Raw genomic sequence first — 18,799 nt, forward strand, 5'->3', positions numbered from 1 at the left:
ATTAATTTCCCTTTTTAGCACCTTTTTCCACAGCTTTTTCTGTTTTTCCCCTTCCATCTTCTGTGCAAATCCTATGGCTAATTCGTTAAGTCCACTCTAGAGTCTAACCATCAATTCCCAGACACAGGATCTTTCATTTCAATGTTTTTGGCTGATGAGAGTTGCACTTAGAGGAAAACAAATAAGTATGTATCAACATACTGCAAGTATGAAAATACACAAACAGATAATTAAACATCAACAAAATATCAATAGGACTAGAGTGTCACATTGAAACAAATCTTGATAAATCCTTCTCAACAACAATACTCTGAATATAACGTCATAAGGGGAATATAAATTTAGCCCATTAAAGTGTTGTTGGACAAAGAAAGACATTAATACATCGGTTAGTCATTTTCTTACTACTAAGGGACTCTATTACTTATTGTGCTGCAGATGAAAGCTTTGGCCAGGAAGAGATTCGAAAATATGCAAATTAATGCTAACAACATAATAAATATCTTATTATTCATCAACAACTCAATAGCATACTGGCACAGTTTAAACTGTGAGTAATCAAAGTTCGTCAGTGTTTAGACATACATACCTACAACAGACATTTCTGGAACCGTGGCATGATACGGACCATCGACAAACTCTGGTGCATTGTCATTGATGTCTTGAACTTTAATAATGAATTCTGAAGGAGGCTCCAGAGGTTTGTTTGTGTCCCTGTCGACTGCTTGAGCTGTTAGAGTGTATTCAGCTTTTTCCTCACGGTCAAGCCTTTTCATTGCATGAATGTCTCCAGTCTTGTCATTGATCACAAAGATTGTTCCAGCTCCATCTCCTGACAGAATATACTTGATTTTGCTGCTGCCAGGATCCAGGTCTGTGTGTAACTAAAATGAAAAAAAAAGGCATTTAAGAGACAAAAATTACACTCAGATATTTTTTACATTGGTTGAACCATACGTTTTGTCAAGCTATTCTTTTGTATTTTAATCTTAGCACCAGTGATCTGTATCTCAGCTTGAACACACAAGGAGAGTAGGAATTTGTATGCATATTAATCAAAAGTGAATGTAATCATAAGCATAATGAGACTTCCTATTTAAAAGGTAGCTGTTATATATATTTTAAATCCCTGTTCTAAAATGTAAATGTCTTCGTAATTATTATCAGCCAAACTGAACAAGCACAAAATGTCCTAACCTATTAGATGCAAGGGTGAATGAAGGATTAACAATAATGTATATTTTAATCAATTTTCTTATTTTTAGTTGTTATTTTCAACTTATTTTCAGATGATTGAAAATATCTGAACACTGGCATCTATGTAAATGTTGTAACGGACAGCAATCACAGAAATTTAGAACTGTATCATAACTCAGCTGTTAGCAGAACTTAAAAGGTTCCAAGATCTTTATTCTAGAAGTATTAATATTTCCCCTGAGATAAAGCTTTGTTAAAGCAAGTTTGAGAAATATTAAAAACCCTTAAACAAATTTTCCCATTCTCCTTAATGCCTCATTAGAAAAAATAATAGTTAGGTTGTACCTGGCTTTTCAAAAAACAAGATAGAACTATAATAATCTGAAATAGAATGGGAAAAATAAGTTTTCTTTTCCTTTTTTTTTTTTTTTTTAATAATTAAAAGCCAGAACTGAAGAACACTGGAGACAAAGGGCTTCATTGATTTTTTTGTAGGCTCAGAGCCAAGTGCTAAATATCATATTATCTCCACTAATTTTTCATTTGCAAGGGCAAGCACACCAATCGGTGGACCATATGTATTAGTGTCAACACATTCAAAAATACAGCATAATAACTTAACTATACTGTAATAGTACTTTACATTCTATTTACTATTAAAGCTAACACACTCCATATGAAGAGTAAGAAGTGAATAACATAATTAAAAAAGTAACTTTCATTTATTGTCATTTATCTCTGCCTCACAAAAGACAGTCTGAAGGAAATCTGTACAGCCTGCTTAGGATAGCTGCAATGACTTGCAACAACTACCACTAGTCGTGTTTCTCTGCTTATTTTTGTGCAGACAGTTAAACAGAAAATATTGCTGGTTATGCATTTTACTCTTCAATTGATAGCAGTGGTTGCTAGGGCTGGACAGTATTGTCATTTGATATAAGAACCTGTATTAGAATATGAAAATAAGTGTGGAAAAAAGCTTTGTAACACTGGCTACGACCAAGCCACAACTAGATTTTTATGCCATACCACAAGTAAGCTCTGCAGGTTCTTCAGTAGGTAATTGGTCACATACAGTTATATCTGCAAATTAGCTGTTCAGGAATAAGAGCTTAGAAAACTCGCTAACACCACCCTACAAAAAGGAATCTCAAACTGTTGCAATGAGCACAGCGGTCAATGGCAGTCAGGTCTGATTTTCCAGTTGATCTGGTTTATTAGACACACAAAAACCTGGGCCACCAGTGTATTCTCTGCTCTGCAATAATAGCAGAACTCCCACTGACTACAAGAGGTGTAACTTCATTTTCTGTGTTTTGCTGGACAACACGTTATTACCACACCAGCTATTACGACACCATCATTTTAACAACTATTTAAAAGCACTTTGACTGTCTGTGAATATGAATGACCCAATCCACTTCAGTCTTCCTGCCCAACCCACATGAACATACACACAGACTGCAAGTGACAACTGAGTCCTTTTTCGAAAATTTCATTCTATTGAGAACACTCAGCATAATTTACGCTACATTAACGTAAGTTAACAACAGTGTCCTGTTGGTTGGTACTGCAGTTTTGTCTGCTCAGCAAGACATGTTAATACAACTTTTTTTTTTGTCTTAAAGATTATTTTCCTTATGAGCATGATTGTATTCAATCTAGGTGTCAGCAATATAAAAAAAAATTACTTGCAGGGTCCCAGAGCTTGTCAAGATCAATCCAGAATCTGTTTGTGTTTTAAACAGATTGTTTATACTTGAAGCATCTGTTTGATCCCTGAATAAAATCTATATGTTCTAAAAATTGCATATGAAGGTTTAGCAGAATATTCATAGCTGAATTACAGTGATGTCATATCATGACATCTGGACACACACAACTCAGCAAAGCATTTGGGAACATCTCGGTTCACCCAACTACACAGAGCCTAAAGTCAAAAACTATAATCTGAATTTCTAAGGCAGCACTGGCTGGATAAACTAGATATCCCACATGGATATTTGAAAATGCTCAAAGATTCTCCAGTTTGCTATTTGTTAATAAGTAGGAGAGGCTGTAAATATAATCTCTCGTGTAAGTGCTATCCCTGATATTCAACAGAAGTTGTGGTCCATAAATCAGTTCTGGTATAAATTAATGTAGAGCTTTGCAGTGCTAGTAAGATACCAACAGTTAAAATGAAAAAAAAAAAAATTCTATGATTACTATTAATTGTTTCTTCTAATAAGTTAAAGTACTTTGTATCAAAAGAAAGAAATAGATATTGCCATTTGAAACACTATAAAATGAGGGGTTAAACATTAAACACAAAGTGGAAGAACTAGAAGCACTTTATAATCTTAAAATTGAAATTGTGTCTGATTAGTGGAAGATCAGGTTTTTTCCCCAAAGATTAGTAGTGACAAAAATGATAGTAAATTTGTTTTAGTTATTTAATAAAAAGCAAGTCATAAATACAGCATTTACTGAAATCATATGTACTTTTTATGGTGAGCTTCCAGGCTGATATATTAAAATATCTTTTCTAGGTTTTGAAGTTCTTACACTCTAATACTAAAATATTGTAATAAATGACCTATGAAAGAGACATTTTTCCAAAATCATTTCATTGTTTGGATTGAGAATCAAGACATCATCATCTACTTACAAAGTTAAATAACAGAAGTGAAGTGAAATTCCAAGCCAGAAAGCACAGTATTTTTTTTCCAAGTACTCTTTCCTCTATTCTACCACATGTGAATGATAATTTACAGCAATCATCAAGCTTCAGCAAGCTGTGTTCATGTGAAGGTTAAAGATCATTAAACACATAATTATATAGGGTCTAGGTGACTGATAGAGAGGTATAATGAATATGATAAATGAATATCAGTTTCTGCTGAAAAAGCCTCACAAATGTTGTAAATGTAAAACTGCTTTCCATACCTGTAGCTTTATTTGTGCTTGAAAGCTGACCTCTTATTTTTCAGACAATATCAAGAAATGTAACAAGAATTTCTATTTAGAAAAGGAGACAAGACATCTATAACTAGGTCTTATGTCCCAATACTAGACAGCATCCCAAAACAAACAAAAGCATGTTTACTGGAAAACTTAATCAGGTTCAGAGTCAAACTCACTTCCTTTATGTGAGATTCAGTTAATTAGACTTTGAAGGAAGAGAAATCTTCCTCTATCGCTTTCCTACCTGTAGGACTAGAAATTCAAACACCTCTCTCCCTTCAAGTAGGATGTGCAACCCCATCACCCAATTCGTGCCTGGATTTATGGCAACGGGAGAGGTTTTGGATCCTCTCCTAGTTTTAATGGCACTGCAGATGCCCTGTATTAATCCCCGACCAATGGCTCCCATATAGCCTCAGCACAGGTCCTTTCCTAAAAAATGAGCTTCGTTCAAAATGAACCCTCTGAACACCGCGGTTTCTAATAATTCTTAATTCCTTTGCTAATACATGTTATAATACAGATGATAATCAATGAAGCCAGTATAATGGTAACTGCACACGGTGTACTTTCACAAAACTAATGTTATTTTCACTAATAATGAGTGCATATCTAGAAGTATTGCCAAGACACTATTCAGATCTATAAAGTATATTTAGTCTCCCACATACATATGTTACAAACATTCATAATTACAATCCATGCAAGAGAAATTGCTGAGATGAAACATTCAAAGAGCCTCTGTATTCTGTAGATGCAAAAGTACTACTCTGCAGTAAAAAACAAATACATGAGCATGTTACTGATGTTAAATTTTCCTGTTCCAAGTGTTCATCGTATTTTTAATGACATTTTCTTAACAAACACTTGGTTTGAAACTATATATGCAGCCAAGGACTTAATGTATGGACGAAGGCTGCAGAAGCTCCAAGCTAGGTTTTTTGAAGTTCTTTTGTAATTCTGAGTAGACGGAGAGATGAGTCTCTTATGCAGATGGAAACTGTCTCACCTGCTCTCAGTCAGCTACCTGGGAGTCAAAGCGACAGCTTGCTCAGCACAATGCATTTCATGTTCAAGCCATGTGTTCACCATCAGGAAAGTACACAAAGTGCTTGGGTCTGGCCCATGCCCAGAATGAGCAGAAAGCTGCTGACTGGCCTTTGCAGGAAGACGGGGCACTTTGAGCCCTCTCCAGGTGCGCTGGTGATGCACAACTTGATACAGACAAGCTCATAATGAGGTGCGCCAAAGGGAAGATTTGTAACCCTGACTCCCTCATATTAGCAAAAAAGCATAAATATATAAATAATTCACAAGAGGGGGGAAATCTACATACTATGAAGATGCTGCTGGACATTTTTAATTAAGAAAAGAGAAGGTGGCATTACATAGTCAAGTTTTTATTTGAGTTTGTTAGAAAGTAATTAATTCATCCTTGTGTAATTACAAGGGAATTACCACTTACTTTGTTTCAAGGGAAAAGGCATAATCTGATCTTAAATCTTAATTTTAAAATCTGCATCATTCTTGTCCTTCCAAACTCTAGAATCTTTTTTAAGGGACTAACTAATGCATCAGCTTTTCACCTGACATTATACAGCTACACACATAACATATCCACACTATGCTACTGCTTTAGGTTCTTCTATTTTTTTACCTATGCCTTGCAACAAAATCCCTCATTTATGAGGCAGACCTCATTTAACGAACTCAGAGAGAGAATTTTCAGCTTTTATGACTCTTTTCCAAAACTGCTGGGTTCTAAGAAGCTCTAGCTCATTCTGTGAAAGTACGGAACGATTTTAGTGACCTTAACAGTCATTTTTTTATATATATATATATATATATATAAACAAATGTTTTGAAAAATTGTAATGCACCTTACTCATCAGGTGTTTCTTTCTGTATGTAACTTTGCAGGATTTTTTTTCCAAAAATATGAACATCATTAGGTGTTACAGAATATTTTTGTGTGTATTGTTGATGTGCTCTGACATAAAATGGACAATAAGTGTGTTTATTGATGACACACATTTTTAAAAAGTCATTAATAATTAAACTATTATACAAAGATTCAATTCATTTGCATACAACACCGAATTAATAAAGTTAATGTAATTTCATTTTCTCCATGGACAGGCTGATCCCATCTTTAGTAACGGGAATTATAAGCTGCACAATGGGGAAGAGGAAAACCAAATATCTACCATTATTATTCAGGGTAATGACAAATAGGGGCACACACTTGATGTACCTGATAATGTCAGTCCTTGGAACACTTTCAGAAAGGAAACAGACAAGTACGTGGATGACAAAGGTTTCATTTAAGATATGAGAATCATGTAACTCGAAGCCTCTAGAGTAACTGTCAAAAGACATTACTGCTCACACTTCTCACCTGCAGTTTCATAACCATATTCAAAGAGAATTAAAGCAATAATATCCCTAACACTTTCATTTAAGAGTGTAATCTCTGCTTTTGTCTGCCTCAGTTTCCTAGCATGTCATCTGAGTATCTTTGATTCCAGATGGCTTCTTTTATGTTTCTGTTTATTCTTTGCTACTGCTTTTTTGTTCTATTTGATTTGCTAATTTTGTCTCTGTTTATATTCATACTGCAACTGTGCACAAACTGCTTTTTATTGCTTACCTTTTGGTATCATCTTATAATACACTAGAGTGAACTGTTGTTTAAAAACTGGAGACAAGATTGGGATCTAACAATCTGTTTGTTCTAATTCACTGATTATGACCAACTGATGCAAGAAAAGAGCTCAGGAATGTGACTGAATCTTGATCTAAATCCTTCCTGGTTAGAAGGACATTGGTCCTTTCTGTATGTGTCACGTGTCACCTTCCTCATCAGGCTGAATTAATGATTTTTAATATCTATTTTAGCTCAATGTCTTGTGGGAAAAAAGATAGCTATACTTGTTTTTACGGATGGAAGGAACAGAGGAAGAGATAAACCTACATTTGATCTCATAAAGATCCATATTAGGAAAAAACACCCAGACTGTATGCCTACCCAAGCCATTCCTAAGCAGCTCTACACATTTATCTCCAGTTAAACACAGTATTATTATTTTGTAATTAGAACTTTTATGCACTGCCAGTGCTGTTTCAAAGAAATTGTTCCCCCTGCCAAGGGAACTCCCTAAAAAGGAGGAAACCATGTCCCCAGATAAAAGTCTTCCCCAAATCCACAATCACATGTTCATCATCAGTGGCTGTGATGGCAACAAAGACAAGGTAATTTTTTCTACTCTTTGCTGTCTTCATTCCAAAGCATGGTCTCAGGTCAATTTTTCTGTATATATTTCTTACATACCTTGCTTCTTCTGAATCCTTATGTTAAGCCAGATGACAGCTAAAGCTTTCTGTTTTCCTAGTTCTGGCCTTGGCCCTTCCCATTTGGGAATACCATCTGTCTTCCCTTCTGTCCTGAGAACACCGCCACCACATATGACCTGCGTCCCACCACAGCTTGGACTGCCGCCTGTAGTAACTGCTTTCTGCAGCTATTTAACGCCCAAGTGTCCTGTGTCAAGCGGCCTCAGATGGCTGGCACCTTTTTGTAGTTGGATTTCTGCCTAGCTTGGAGTTCACGTAACTATTTCTGAACCCAGACTGCTGTTCCTTTCTTGTGTTCCAGCAGACATCACTCCTGTATAAAGGTCTTGATTTTTTTAACCCAACTGTTCCTGATACTTGGAAACACGCGATGAAATTGTGTCATATTGCCAAAGAGGAATCCTTTCCCATCTCATTTACTTCTCTATTATTTCATCTATAGTATACTGCGGTTCACCACGGGAGATCTGAAAGCTGGGTATAGAGAGCCTCAAAAATCACACGCGGTTTTAGTCTTGTGAAACATATTCCCTCTTCTGTGTCTTTATGGGGAAAAAAAGTATCTGTCTGTCATCTCCTACTGTTTGGGGTCAAGCACTTACATTAACAATTCCAGCGCTTCAGGCATTATAATTAACAGTATCTCCTGCGCTTGTCACTCTTTTCCCAACTCACTGAAATAGCAGTAAAGCCATTTACTCCCTCCTCCATCTTGTCAGTCTTGGACACAAACCATGCTGTAGTTTCTACTACCTATAAAACTGTGAAATCTCCGAACACAACTTCAGAAGAGTCTTCCCTTTCGGCTGTCACTTTCTGCTGCCAGCAGAGTCCCTCTTGCCGCTCCTTCCTCAGTGCAGACAAAAGATGGTAAAGGCTGTAAAAAAACGTAAGCCATGGGAATTTCCCATTCAATGTGCTAGCCAGAAGATCGGCAATTCCCATATACCAAGTCCTTCTCTTTTGCTCCTTTAATCATCATCATCTTATTCACACTGTTCCAAGCTTTTCTTCTATGTTGTTTGAGATGTATTTTTTTTCTCTCCTCTCTAAAAGCTTATTATAACGTGCTAGGCTTCATTCTCAGGCACAGAGTACATTGCACTTGAGCGTCAAGACCTCTTTGTGTTTTTTCAAATGATTTTCTCAAGTGAATGTCAGAGCAATATCTTATAAAGCATACTCTTAGGATTGCAGAAGAGGAATAAAAAAAGTTAATCACTACTTACCTGCAGCAGTAATTTGAAGGCTGCTTACAAAATCTGTCAAACTAGACATGCTACATCCTAGGTCAGCGAAGGCAGAAAAAAAGTACAATAGGCCAGCATGGTCAAAGGTGACAGGATATTTCTATTTATTTAAACATATTTAAGTTTTCATGATTTTATAGTCTTTCAAGGCTCTGCTTTCAGCTGCTTTCACTAGCCTGAATTCTGAACATGCTTTGCTCACAATGACTATGAGGATCTCAGTGATATTTAACTTGTCTTCCTTCTTGATAAAAGAGTTTCAAATCCATGCAGAATGCATTCGGTTATTTAATGCCGCCTTTTATTTAATAATTTTAATAAAACAGACCTAAAAGCATTAAAATGCCTTTTTTGAAGGTGATTTTTCAAACTTAAGATGATTGCTTAGCGTACTTCGGTGTCTGAACATGAGTAAGCACTGTCTAAAACCACATAATGTGTAAAGCTGGCAGTGCAAATAGGAAGCTCTTTTCTAGCAATCGGCTGTCAAACACATCTACAGTGCAGAAATATAAACATCAGCGATGCAGCCAGCTTCGAGCCAAAATTGAAAACTGTTGAGAAGGTAACTGAGTGAAATAAAGGGAACTGAAAAATTACATTCTGAGTACTTACATATTGATTATCTTATAAACTACCTGCTTACTTGTGATAATATATCTTATTCTAGTGTACTTCCACTAACCTGTGAACTGTGCAGATGGTTATAGTATAATTTCTTCTTACTAAAAACATTTTTCATGTTACTTGGAATGTGAAAATAAACATAGCTAGGAAATGCTACAATTTCCTTGCATGATGTCAAACAAAACATTAGTTCTTCAGAGTTACAGTGTTTGCAGTTACATAGTGATATCAGAGTGTCATACATCAGAATAAACAGATATAACATGAGGATAATTTGAATTATTTTCCCTATTTTCTTGCAGTTAGATGTTTATTAGGGATAACTCATGCAGAATTGTAAGTTATTCAGAACAATCTGGTTGAAACTAGTTATTTCAATTCCATGCAGCTTCACAAGAAATTATTTGCCACATCACTTGTGTGGTTTTCAAAGCTTCCTAATGTAATTTCCCATACATTTCCACTAAGTCATGCGCTCCTGTGAATTTCTTACAAACTGACTTGCAAAGGTTACGTCTCTCATAATGTGATCAATTTGCAATACCATTAAATTTGAACTATTTTTTACACCTCTAGCGATAGCTCATAGCTTCTGCCTTTGTTAATGCTTTTCTAGAAAAATTGAAAGAGGTGAGGAGAACACAAACCATTACACACAGACAATATTAAATATGCAGAAATAAAGAACTGTGCCCACTCCAGCACTATTTGATATTTAGTAGTGCGTTATCTCTGATTCTCTAGCAACTCGTGTTGAGTCCTGCAGTCCCCTTCTCAGTACATATGGAGACTAAAATCTCAGTGACAATTATCACTTTTTTTTGGCACATCGGATAACCTGACCTGTTTCCAAGGGGGAAAAAATAGCAGTTCTATGACTGTAAGTGTGGGCACTGTTTGGAGTATTTATGTCATTGGCTGTAAACACCTGACCTACCTGTCATTCAAAACATCCAAAATTTGGGGTCAACATTCCATCAAAGAAGAAACTCTGACTCAGTGTGAATACAGACAAATTGCATACAAATCAGTACCACAAAAGCTGTAAGTGTGTAACATATGTCAATCTCAAACCAGCCAGACTTAGCAATGACTTAGTCTAGACCTTTATCCGAATCATCTGAGCTCATGGTGAAGACTACTGTGGGAGGCTGCAGGAGACATCTGGACTAATTTAATGTGATTGAATCACTGTTGGTTTTCTCTACCCACACAAGCTTGGTAGTGCTCATGTCACAGACCAGCCAAAACCCCATACAGTCCCTTTCCCCATTCAGCTGTTCTTTGCATTCCTCTAATGGGACATTTTTCCTAGAAAGCACAGGTGATCAGCCATCCTGCATTGATATCTTTTGGGGTTCTGAGTAGTAGAGAAGCTGCACAATACACACGTGACTGAAGTTAAGAGGCAAAGAAACATAACCATGATTTCTCAGGACCTCTTTTCAAATGATATGTGTATTCCCCCCTCCTTCAAAGAACTGATTATTAGGTTGCCCACTAAAGAATGTAATGGCCATGACAGGAACAGCAAAGGAGGTAAAGAGCTGCATAAGGGAGATCCTTGAAGATCTCCAAGGTCTCTGCTGAGGTTTCTCTAATAAAATGAGTTCAGGTATCTATTAGAAGGGCTCAGGAAAAATAAAAAATAAAATAATAATTAAAAAAGAACAACAACAACAAAAAAGAAAAAAAGAAAAAATATTTTAAAATATGAGAGAGAGATATAATATTGAGAACTGAAGTTTTAAAATTATCCAAATGATATCTTATATACAAGAATGATGAAATCCAAATATCTTATGTACATTCCTGCTATATATCTGAAAGAAATCTGCTGAGAGAGCCAAATGACAGCTGGTCAGCTGACAACTGCAGAGTTGGTACTCATCTATAAATAATGGTTATTAATTACTTGTATTACAATAACACATAGAGGTCCTTGTTGACACCAAGGCTCTGTTATACTGTGTGCTAGAATCTTCACTGACCTTAATTAACTGTCTTCTGCTTATGGTGAAATATCAATTTTTTAAAAATTTTTTTTATCCTTCCCTTTTGCTGAAAAAAGAGACAAGGAAGAATGAACCCAGAACACATACCCCAAAATTTGAAGTCCAAAGAAATTCAGAATTTACCACTAGCCTACATATTTTTTGTAGTTTTCTGATAACTAAAAGATCGGATGTAACTGACTCATACAAACTAAATAAATAATGAGATTAATAATTACTGACTATGGCATAAAGTGTTGAAAATGGCAAGACCCTGAAGTAAAATATTTGAGATTATTTATCAAGTCAGTAAAGCTGCCTTTTCACATTTACTCAGGATATAGGAGATGGAATATTTTGTTTGCCTATGGAGATGGGACCACTGGGTATGTAAATGGACATTGATGGCAAGGTTAACTGAAAAGATAATCTGCTGTATGATGTTCTTCAACAAAATATTAGCAGTATAAATGTACTGTTGCTCAGCTCTGCTATGGATATTCTGACACAAAAACTTATACAGCTAACAAATGTATCTTGGTTTATCAAATGTTAACTCTTTTTTGACACAAAGAAGGATCATGGCCAGTCAAAATCATAATCATAGCATGATTAAGCCAAACTTTTTTTTCCCCACCCATATTGAAAATTGAAAGCCATATTAAATATATCACTACTGACCACAATTTGTTTGAGTTTGTATATGTTTATCAGCTGGACCGTAGTTCTCTGTCTCAGCTGTGCCAACTTCACCAATAGGTAGGTTTTTCAGAAAAAGACAGAAGCCGACAGGACAAGAATGCTTGGAGTAACAATTTTCTCCAGTCTGGTGCATAAATGCTTCTGATTATGCAACATCAACGTTGGCAAAGTAGCTAAACAGGGAGACCCCATGAGTTCTCTAGTCTCCTTTCTATATGAGCTATGAGAAAGTACAACACAGCGGTAGAACAGGCTCAAGCACTACTTTCAGGAAAAAATAATTAGCCTGAATATAACCAGCACAAAACCCAAGCAATTTCAACTTGCCAAAGAAAACACACAGTAATTTTATGGGACTGCACCACTTACATTTCCTATAATAGGAGAGGAATTCGCATGAAAAGCAGACTCCCTGAGCAAGCTACATATTGTGCTTTTGTTTCGTGTATTATTGATGTGCAGGTTTAACAAACAGTTCCAATTCTTTGAAAGAATTCAGAAAGACTGAAAAATTATTATGTTTGTAAATTGCTATGACTAGGTCACGAGCAGTCCCTTACAGATGAGTCACATTCAAGGAGACTGCAGTATGCATAAGAATTGCTAGAAATCATCATTTAAAGATTCAGTTCCACTTCTTGATCTGGGAATACCATGGATTTCTTGCAGTTAACCTGTAATTTTAAACCTTTGTAGAACATTTGCCAGTAAGGTCAGTCTCAGTCCAATTCTAACCGTTTAGATGAATACTACATTGATTCCAGCTATTCTGTAGACCTGAACAAAATGTATATTTGTAACACAGAATGAAAGATAGTAGTGAAGTTGTCTTATATACAGTATCCTTACTTTTTATACCTTAAAAAAAAACTTCAAAATAAGAGTTAAATAGTCTGGCATCTCTCCTCTACCAATAAAAAGGAGTGAGATTATACAGATTAGGTGACAGATAATAGAGAAAGTGTGAAAAGACTGTGAAAACCCCTCCATCTGAGTATGCTATATTGTCATAAGAAAAAAAAAAATCCTCATATTTCAACTTTATTCTATCTGCTGAGATATAGTTCCAAAGGGATGGAGGTAGTGGGGGAAAAAAAAAAAAAAAAAAAAAAAAAATCAAACATCAGCCAGTTTGGAGGATGAAAACAAACAAGAAAAAGAAATATCTAGAGTAAACAAACAGGAAAGCAGGAAGAAACAAAAGGAAGTAAACACCAAGCATATGGCTCTGAAAAAACACACAGAAAAAAGTTACATAAATGTTAGGCAATTTAAATCTTGCTACAGAAAATGAAGCTGAGAATATTTAACTTCCAGATGCTAGTTTATTGATTATAAAGATGGTTGGGGTTTTTGTTTCTTATAAAAGACATGCCATAGGCTTACAAATACCTTAAAAAAGAGGAAAAAGCCCCCAACAACCTATGTATGCTTGTGATAATATTCACTTTAAGCGTTACCTAGATAGTTTTACATTCGATATATGCTTTTTATTTCTTCTTCCTGCTCTTTTTTACAAGAGATTTGACAGTAACTGAATTTTTAAGCCCATGTGGAGAAACACTGGAGAAGCAGTTCCTCACCATCAAAGGGATGGGGGAGTTGCTTGATGGGAAGCAACTCTTCCAAGAAATCTGTATGAGAAAAAAATCAGAATAGCAGCTATTTGAAAACAAGAATATAGGGAATTACATTCCTGAAAGGTAGGCCACAAGTTGTTTGCAAACATAAGAGATTTCAATACCTTCTTTGACTGCAGATGATAGCTAATGAATGGATACAGAATATGAGATCAAGAGAAAGCCTCTGAGGGCTTTTTTTGTTTGTTTTGTTGTGTTTTTCAATATGTTTTTTCAATGTATTTTTCCCCCCCGCCTCCCTGAGAAGTAATACCTGATTTGGATTTCATTATGTTCAATAGTGAGTGTATTTCTTCGCTAAGAATACTCCCAAATCTTATTTATTCTACCTGGAATCTTACAGCCAAGCTCATTTCTTCTCCCTCCCTGTGGCTAGAAGCTTTCTTCTGTCCTGATTCTCTTCTAGAAGCGACACTGTGTACTGATAGCCCAAGCAAAGATTCACCATCCAACTGGCCATGGTGTTCAGCCCCAGGTGCAACGCTGAGAGTGATCACACAGCCCGAATACCAGCGATTCACCCAGAGATTTGCACAAACCAGAAATAACCTTTTACTTGTCTTCCTGCAATCAAGTTAAAGTTATAGTCATCTAACTATTAACACATGGGCATTATGTACATTACTCCACAATCTGAATTTATCACCACAGTAACTGAATGAGCATCACCACACCTCTGCAAAGCAAAAAACAATTTCTCTTCCCATTCACCTGGTGGGGAAACAGAGCTGCAGTAACACAGAGGTCCCACAATCAGCACAAACAGAGCAGCTGTGGAGAGCACCAAGAAACCACAGCCCAAATACCAAGAATAATGATTCGGTGACTGCATATTACTGAGAAGTTGATTTAGGAAACAAAGACATATTTGGGAAAAAAGCAACGTAGTATTTTTTCTTAATATTTCCTGCCCAGAGTGCTTCAATGTTATTTTACATTCAAAAGCTTCTTATGCCCCTGTATGCATTAAATTCACTCTTTTAAAGTATTTTAACTTTTTAATGTGTTCAAAATGTAACCAAAATGTTTCCTTTTAAATTAGTTTCATTTGTCATCATGTTAAGGGTTTTTCTTTCATATAATAGAAATACTAGCCTGAAACATTTTTTGATATTTGAAAAATCTGTATTCAGAATGACACAGAAGTATCTTTTCTTCCCAACTTCTCAAAACTGCACATGAAATGAAAATCTGTTACTCATCTCAGAATAAGCACTTGAGTTCTAGGAGAATTAAATTTTTATTTGCTTTAAAAGCAAAATACCATTTCTGCTGCCTACACAAATCCTCCAATTAAACCTTTACTTCCAACAAAAATAAAGCCATTTCATTCCCTTTGTTTATCATAATTTAATTATTTTCCTTATTAGAATCAGCTTTGTTTTAATGTTGTAGTGTTTTCATTCTATGACTCATTCTGTAGATATTAGAACAGCTTTCTGCCATGCCTTTCCTTCTGCAGCATCACAAACATAATTAAAACATATTTGCTGTGATTATATTTCAGCATATACAGATCAGCATATATTTTGCTCTTAGGTATAGAATCCCTATTGTTCATGTAATTGCTATGAAGAACTAATGCAAATGAGCCTGCTGGAGACAATTATTGGACTTTCTTTTTAACTTTATAATGTTATAAACAAGAATCGTCATTCCACTCGGGTGGACAGCAAATGCTCATTTTATTGAATGCTTTAAAGACTTCAAATTAACAGAAGCTAAGCGAGCACTGTAATCATTCATCTAGCACATATTAATATCTCTAAATTCAGATTTTAGATGGTGCTCTAGAATTACACAGAACAAGAGATCTCTGACTAGTATATCTTAATGAACAAAATTTAAGTATTGTGCTTCTGTGACAAAGGACATCACATGGACTTGGCACCTGCCTGCACAATCACAGCAGGACAAGTTAAGACTGGAGTAAAATCCACATTTGTAGTACTTCCTGAAAGCAATTCTTAACTTCTGTAGGATTTAGAAAGACCTTTAAATTACTTAAATTTTTTTTGTAGTTTGTAATGAAAGCCACTGAACCATATGACAGGATGATAAACATCCACATACTGTGGTCTCCTAAACCAGTTTCCTCTCTTTCCCAGAGACACATTTCCCTTCCCGTTACTCAGAGATCCACAATCAATACAAAGAAATCTCACCTGTGAAGACAATAGTTTCCCCCACTAAACAATCTCTATTAATCGCATCCACATGTTGTCATGATCCAAAAAAACTTGGGGCACAAGGCACATCTGCCTCTGAAAAGGATGGGCAGGGTCCCCTCCTGCCACTAAGCACGACTGGCAGTATTCAGAGACAGGGTCATCCCTCAGTGTCAAAGCCTCAGATGTTCCATCAAACCAATCTCACAATGTTTGCTTTTTCCCCTCCCTTTTTCCTCTCTCTTTTTCCTAGTGTGCTTTTTCTTGACATTATTTGGGGTACTGTGCATAAAGGAATATCCCGCTGGTCTAATACTCATGTAAAATTTTTGTGGAGTACTCTGCTGACTAGGATGTGCAAACCATCTGCAGCAAAGGAAAAGATGACAGAGGCCGTTCGAGGTGAATGATCCCTTAGACAGGGTCACTGCTGGTGCCATCCGACCGACCTATAGGGCGCCACAGGCAGACCCCTGCACTTGGTCTCCTCTGCTCTCATCTGCCCAGGCTGAATCCACAAATACTACCAGGGATCCAACAGCTCATTTTTTCCAGGGACTAGAAAATGATATTTTCAAAACATACTGTCATCTTATATAGGGTATGATTATGAGGAATGTCAAGTTTTCATAAACAGCAAATATCAATAGGTGCCTGATAAACTTAACCTAAGGTGAAAGGTCAACATATAAGGATGCCTGAAAGCGGATGGACTGAGCTTGGGGCAAGGAAAAGACATTATTAAACCTGATGTAATCTTAGTTCTTCAACAGTCTCTTCCTAAAAATAATTTCTTCCTGTTTATCTTTCACAGACCCTAACTTGGCCAACAGATTTTGGAATACAAGTATGGACGTGCAAACCCAATCATTCCCATGCACAGCCCTTTCTGTTATTGCTTTGAATATATTTTACTAGCAAATGAATTAGGCTGAGTTTGCTCTGGATTTTTGAAATCTCCAGTCCTATTTCTTGAGCCTTTTTCTGAAAAGACATATTTTTGGTATGGATCAAATTTTTGCCCTTTCAAAAAGTGCAATCAAAAGAAAGGATACCAACTGTCCTCTGAATGTGCCACAATGTCCAGCTGAAGTTCAAACTATTAAAAATGGAGACAAAACCAAACCAAAAACGTCCTGGTTTTGGCAGGGATAGAGTTTATTTTCTTCCTAGTAGCTGGTATACTGCTGTGTTTTGGATTTAGTATGAGAATAACGTTGGTAACACACTGATGTTTTGAATGTTGTTAAGCAGTCAAGGGCTTTTTGGGTCTCCTACTGGCCTGCCAGAAAAAGGTGGGGAGGGCACAAGAAGTTGTGATGAGACACAGCTGACCCCAACTAACCAAAGGGATGTTCCACACCATATGATGTCATGCTCAGCATATAAAGGTAGGGTAAGAAGAAAAAATGGGGGATGTTCAGAGTGATGACGTTTGTCTTCCCAAGTAACCGTTATGTGTGACAGAGCCCGGCTGTCCTGGAGATGGCTGAACACCTGCCTGCACTGGGAAGTGCTGAATAAATCCTTTGTTTGGCTTTGCTGGTGTGCGCAGCTTTTGCTTTACCTACTAAACTGCGTTTATCTCAACCCACAAGTTTTCTCACTTTTGCTCTTCTGATTCTCTCCCCCATCTCACCAAGGCAGGGAGAAAGCAAGTGGCTGCGTGGTGCTCAGCTGCCAGCTGGGGTTAAAGCATGACAAAAACCCAAAGTAAAAAAATAAATTTGTTTTTATCTATGCTGCATTAGTAGGCTCTCCCATCATTTCAAATGCAGAAAATGTACTTGGATAACTCATTATGCCATATAGTAGCAATTTTTTTGTCCGTCCCTATACTGAACAGAAATCCAATGTTATAATTACTCCAACATTCTAAGAATCTCCCTAAATGCCTGTATTGACGAAGTTTTATTTGATACTACATTTTGATTTACATTTTAGTGATTTCTTTATTTTAAGCAAGGAAACGGGGGAAGAATTCAAATTATATTTGTTCACGTGGAAAGAAAAAACAGTTTTGAGAAAACTACAATTAAACTTCAAGAGCTTTGATACATTTCATTTTTTGGTGTCTGCTTGTATTATAAAAATGGAAAGGAATTTTTACTTGATGCATAGTTAAACTCCCTCAAGTTCTGTAGTGCCTCAGTTTGAATTAAGTTAGCATTATTTTCAAAAGGCTAAGAAATGCAACCATAGTTTAGCTCTGTTCAACCAAGCAGTGTCTGTGCTTTGAACTGTCAGAAGCCTTTAAGTGCAGGAGGTGAGATGAGCTGATAAAGATGAAACCAGCTGCATCTGTAGTTACTTAGATCCAATTCAGTCCAGCCCTATCACACCACAAATCTCTCACATTCTTGCACATTTTAAACCAGTATTACTGTGGGGTAGTAAATAATAAGCTTGCACAGATAATGAGATCTCAGACAAAAAAAAAAAAAAGTTATTTCCTGGCTCCTGCTCCCCCAGAATATAAATTGTTATCACTGCAATAAATTCATTATTGTGAATTAAAAATCTCAAAGAAATTTAATTGAGTTATTAATTGGAGGCTTCCCCTTTAACATGGAAAGAGCTTTCCATTCCCAACTGGAATTTAGATAAAACCAAAGAGCATCATATTTTATATGTTACCTTTTTGTTACATTTGCAGTTGGCTAACATTGACAAGTCTGGCTGACTTGCACTGTACATAGAGGAAAAAGAGCAACAGTAGAACTACCCTTCATTCAGTCCTCCCTATACCAGGAATTCAGATGACAGACCAATGTGGGCTAGTACAAACTATAGTATACTTTTCAGGGAAAACAAACACAAACAAAACCCCACAAATAAACAACCACCACCAACAACAAACCAGATTGTTGGGTCCTGTACTCCCACTGATTTTGAAGGTCCTTAGAATTAAAAACACTGGT

General features: G+C 36.3%; 1 protein-coding gene across 4 annotated transcripts in view; it reads right to left on the reverse strand.

Moving 5' to 3' along the window:
- Nucleotides 1–18,799, reverse strand: part of CDH8 (cadherin 8) — a 130,890-nt gene that overhangs the window by 91,550 nt on the left and 20,541 nt on the right. For all 4 annotated transcript variants that reach the window (XM_065641273.1, XM_065641275.1, XM_065641274.1 and 1 more), the window contains exon 2: nucleotides 590–884. In XM_065641273.1, the coding sequence (XP_065497345.1) occupies nucleotides 590–884 (295 nt within the window). The remainder of the gene's footprint in view (nucleotides 1–589; nucleotides 885–18,799) is intronic.

The sequence above is a fragment of the Caloenas nicobarica genome, chromosome 9, assembly GCF_036013445.1.
Source record: "Caloenas nicobarica isolate bCalNic1 chromosome 9, bCalNic1.hap1, whole genome shotgun sequence".
In the NCBI taxonomy this organism is placed as follows: Eukaryota; Metazoa; Chordata; class Aves; order Columbiformes; family Columbidae; genus Caloenas; species Caloenas nicobarica.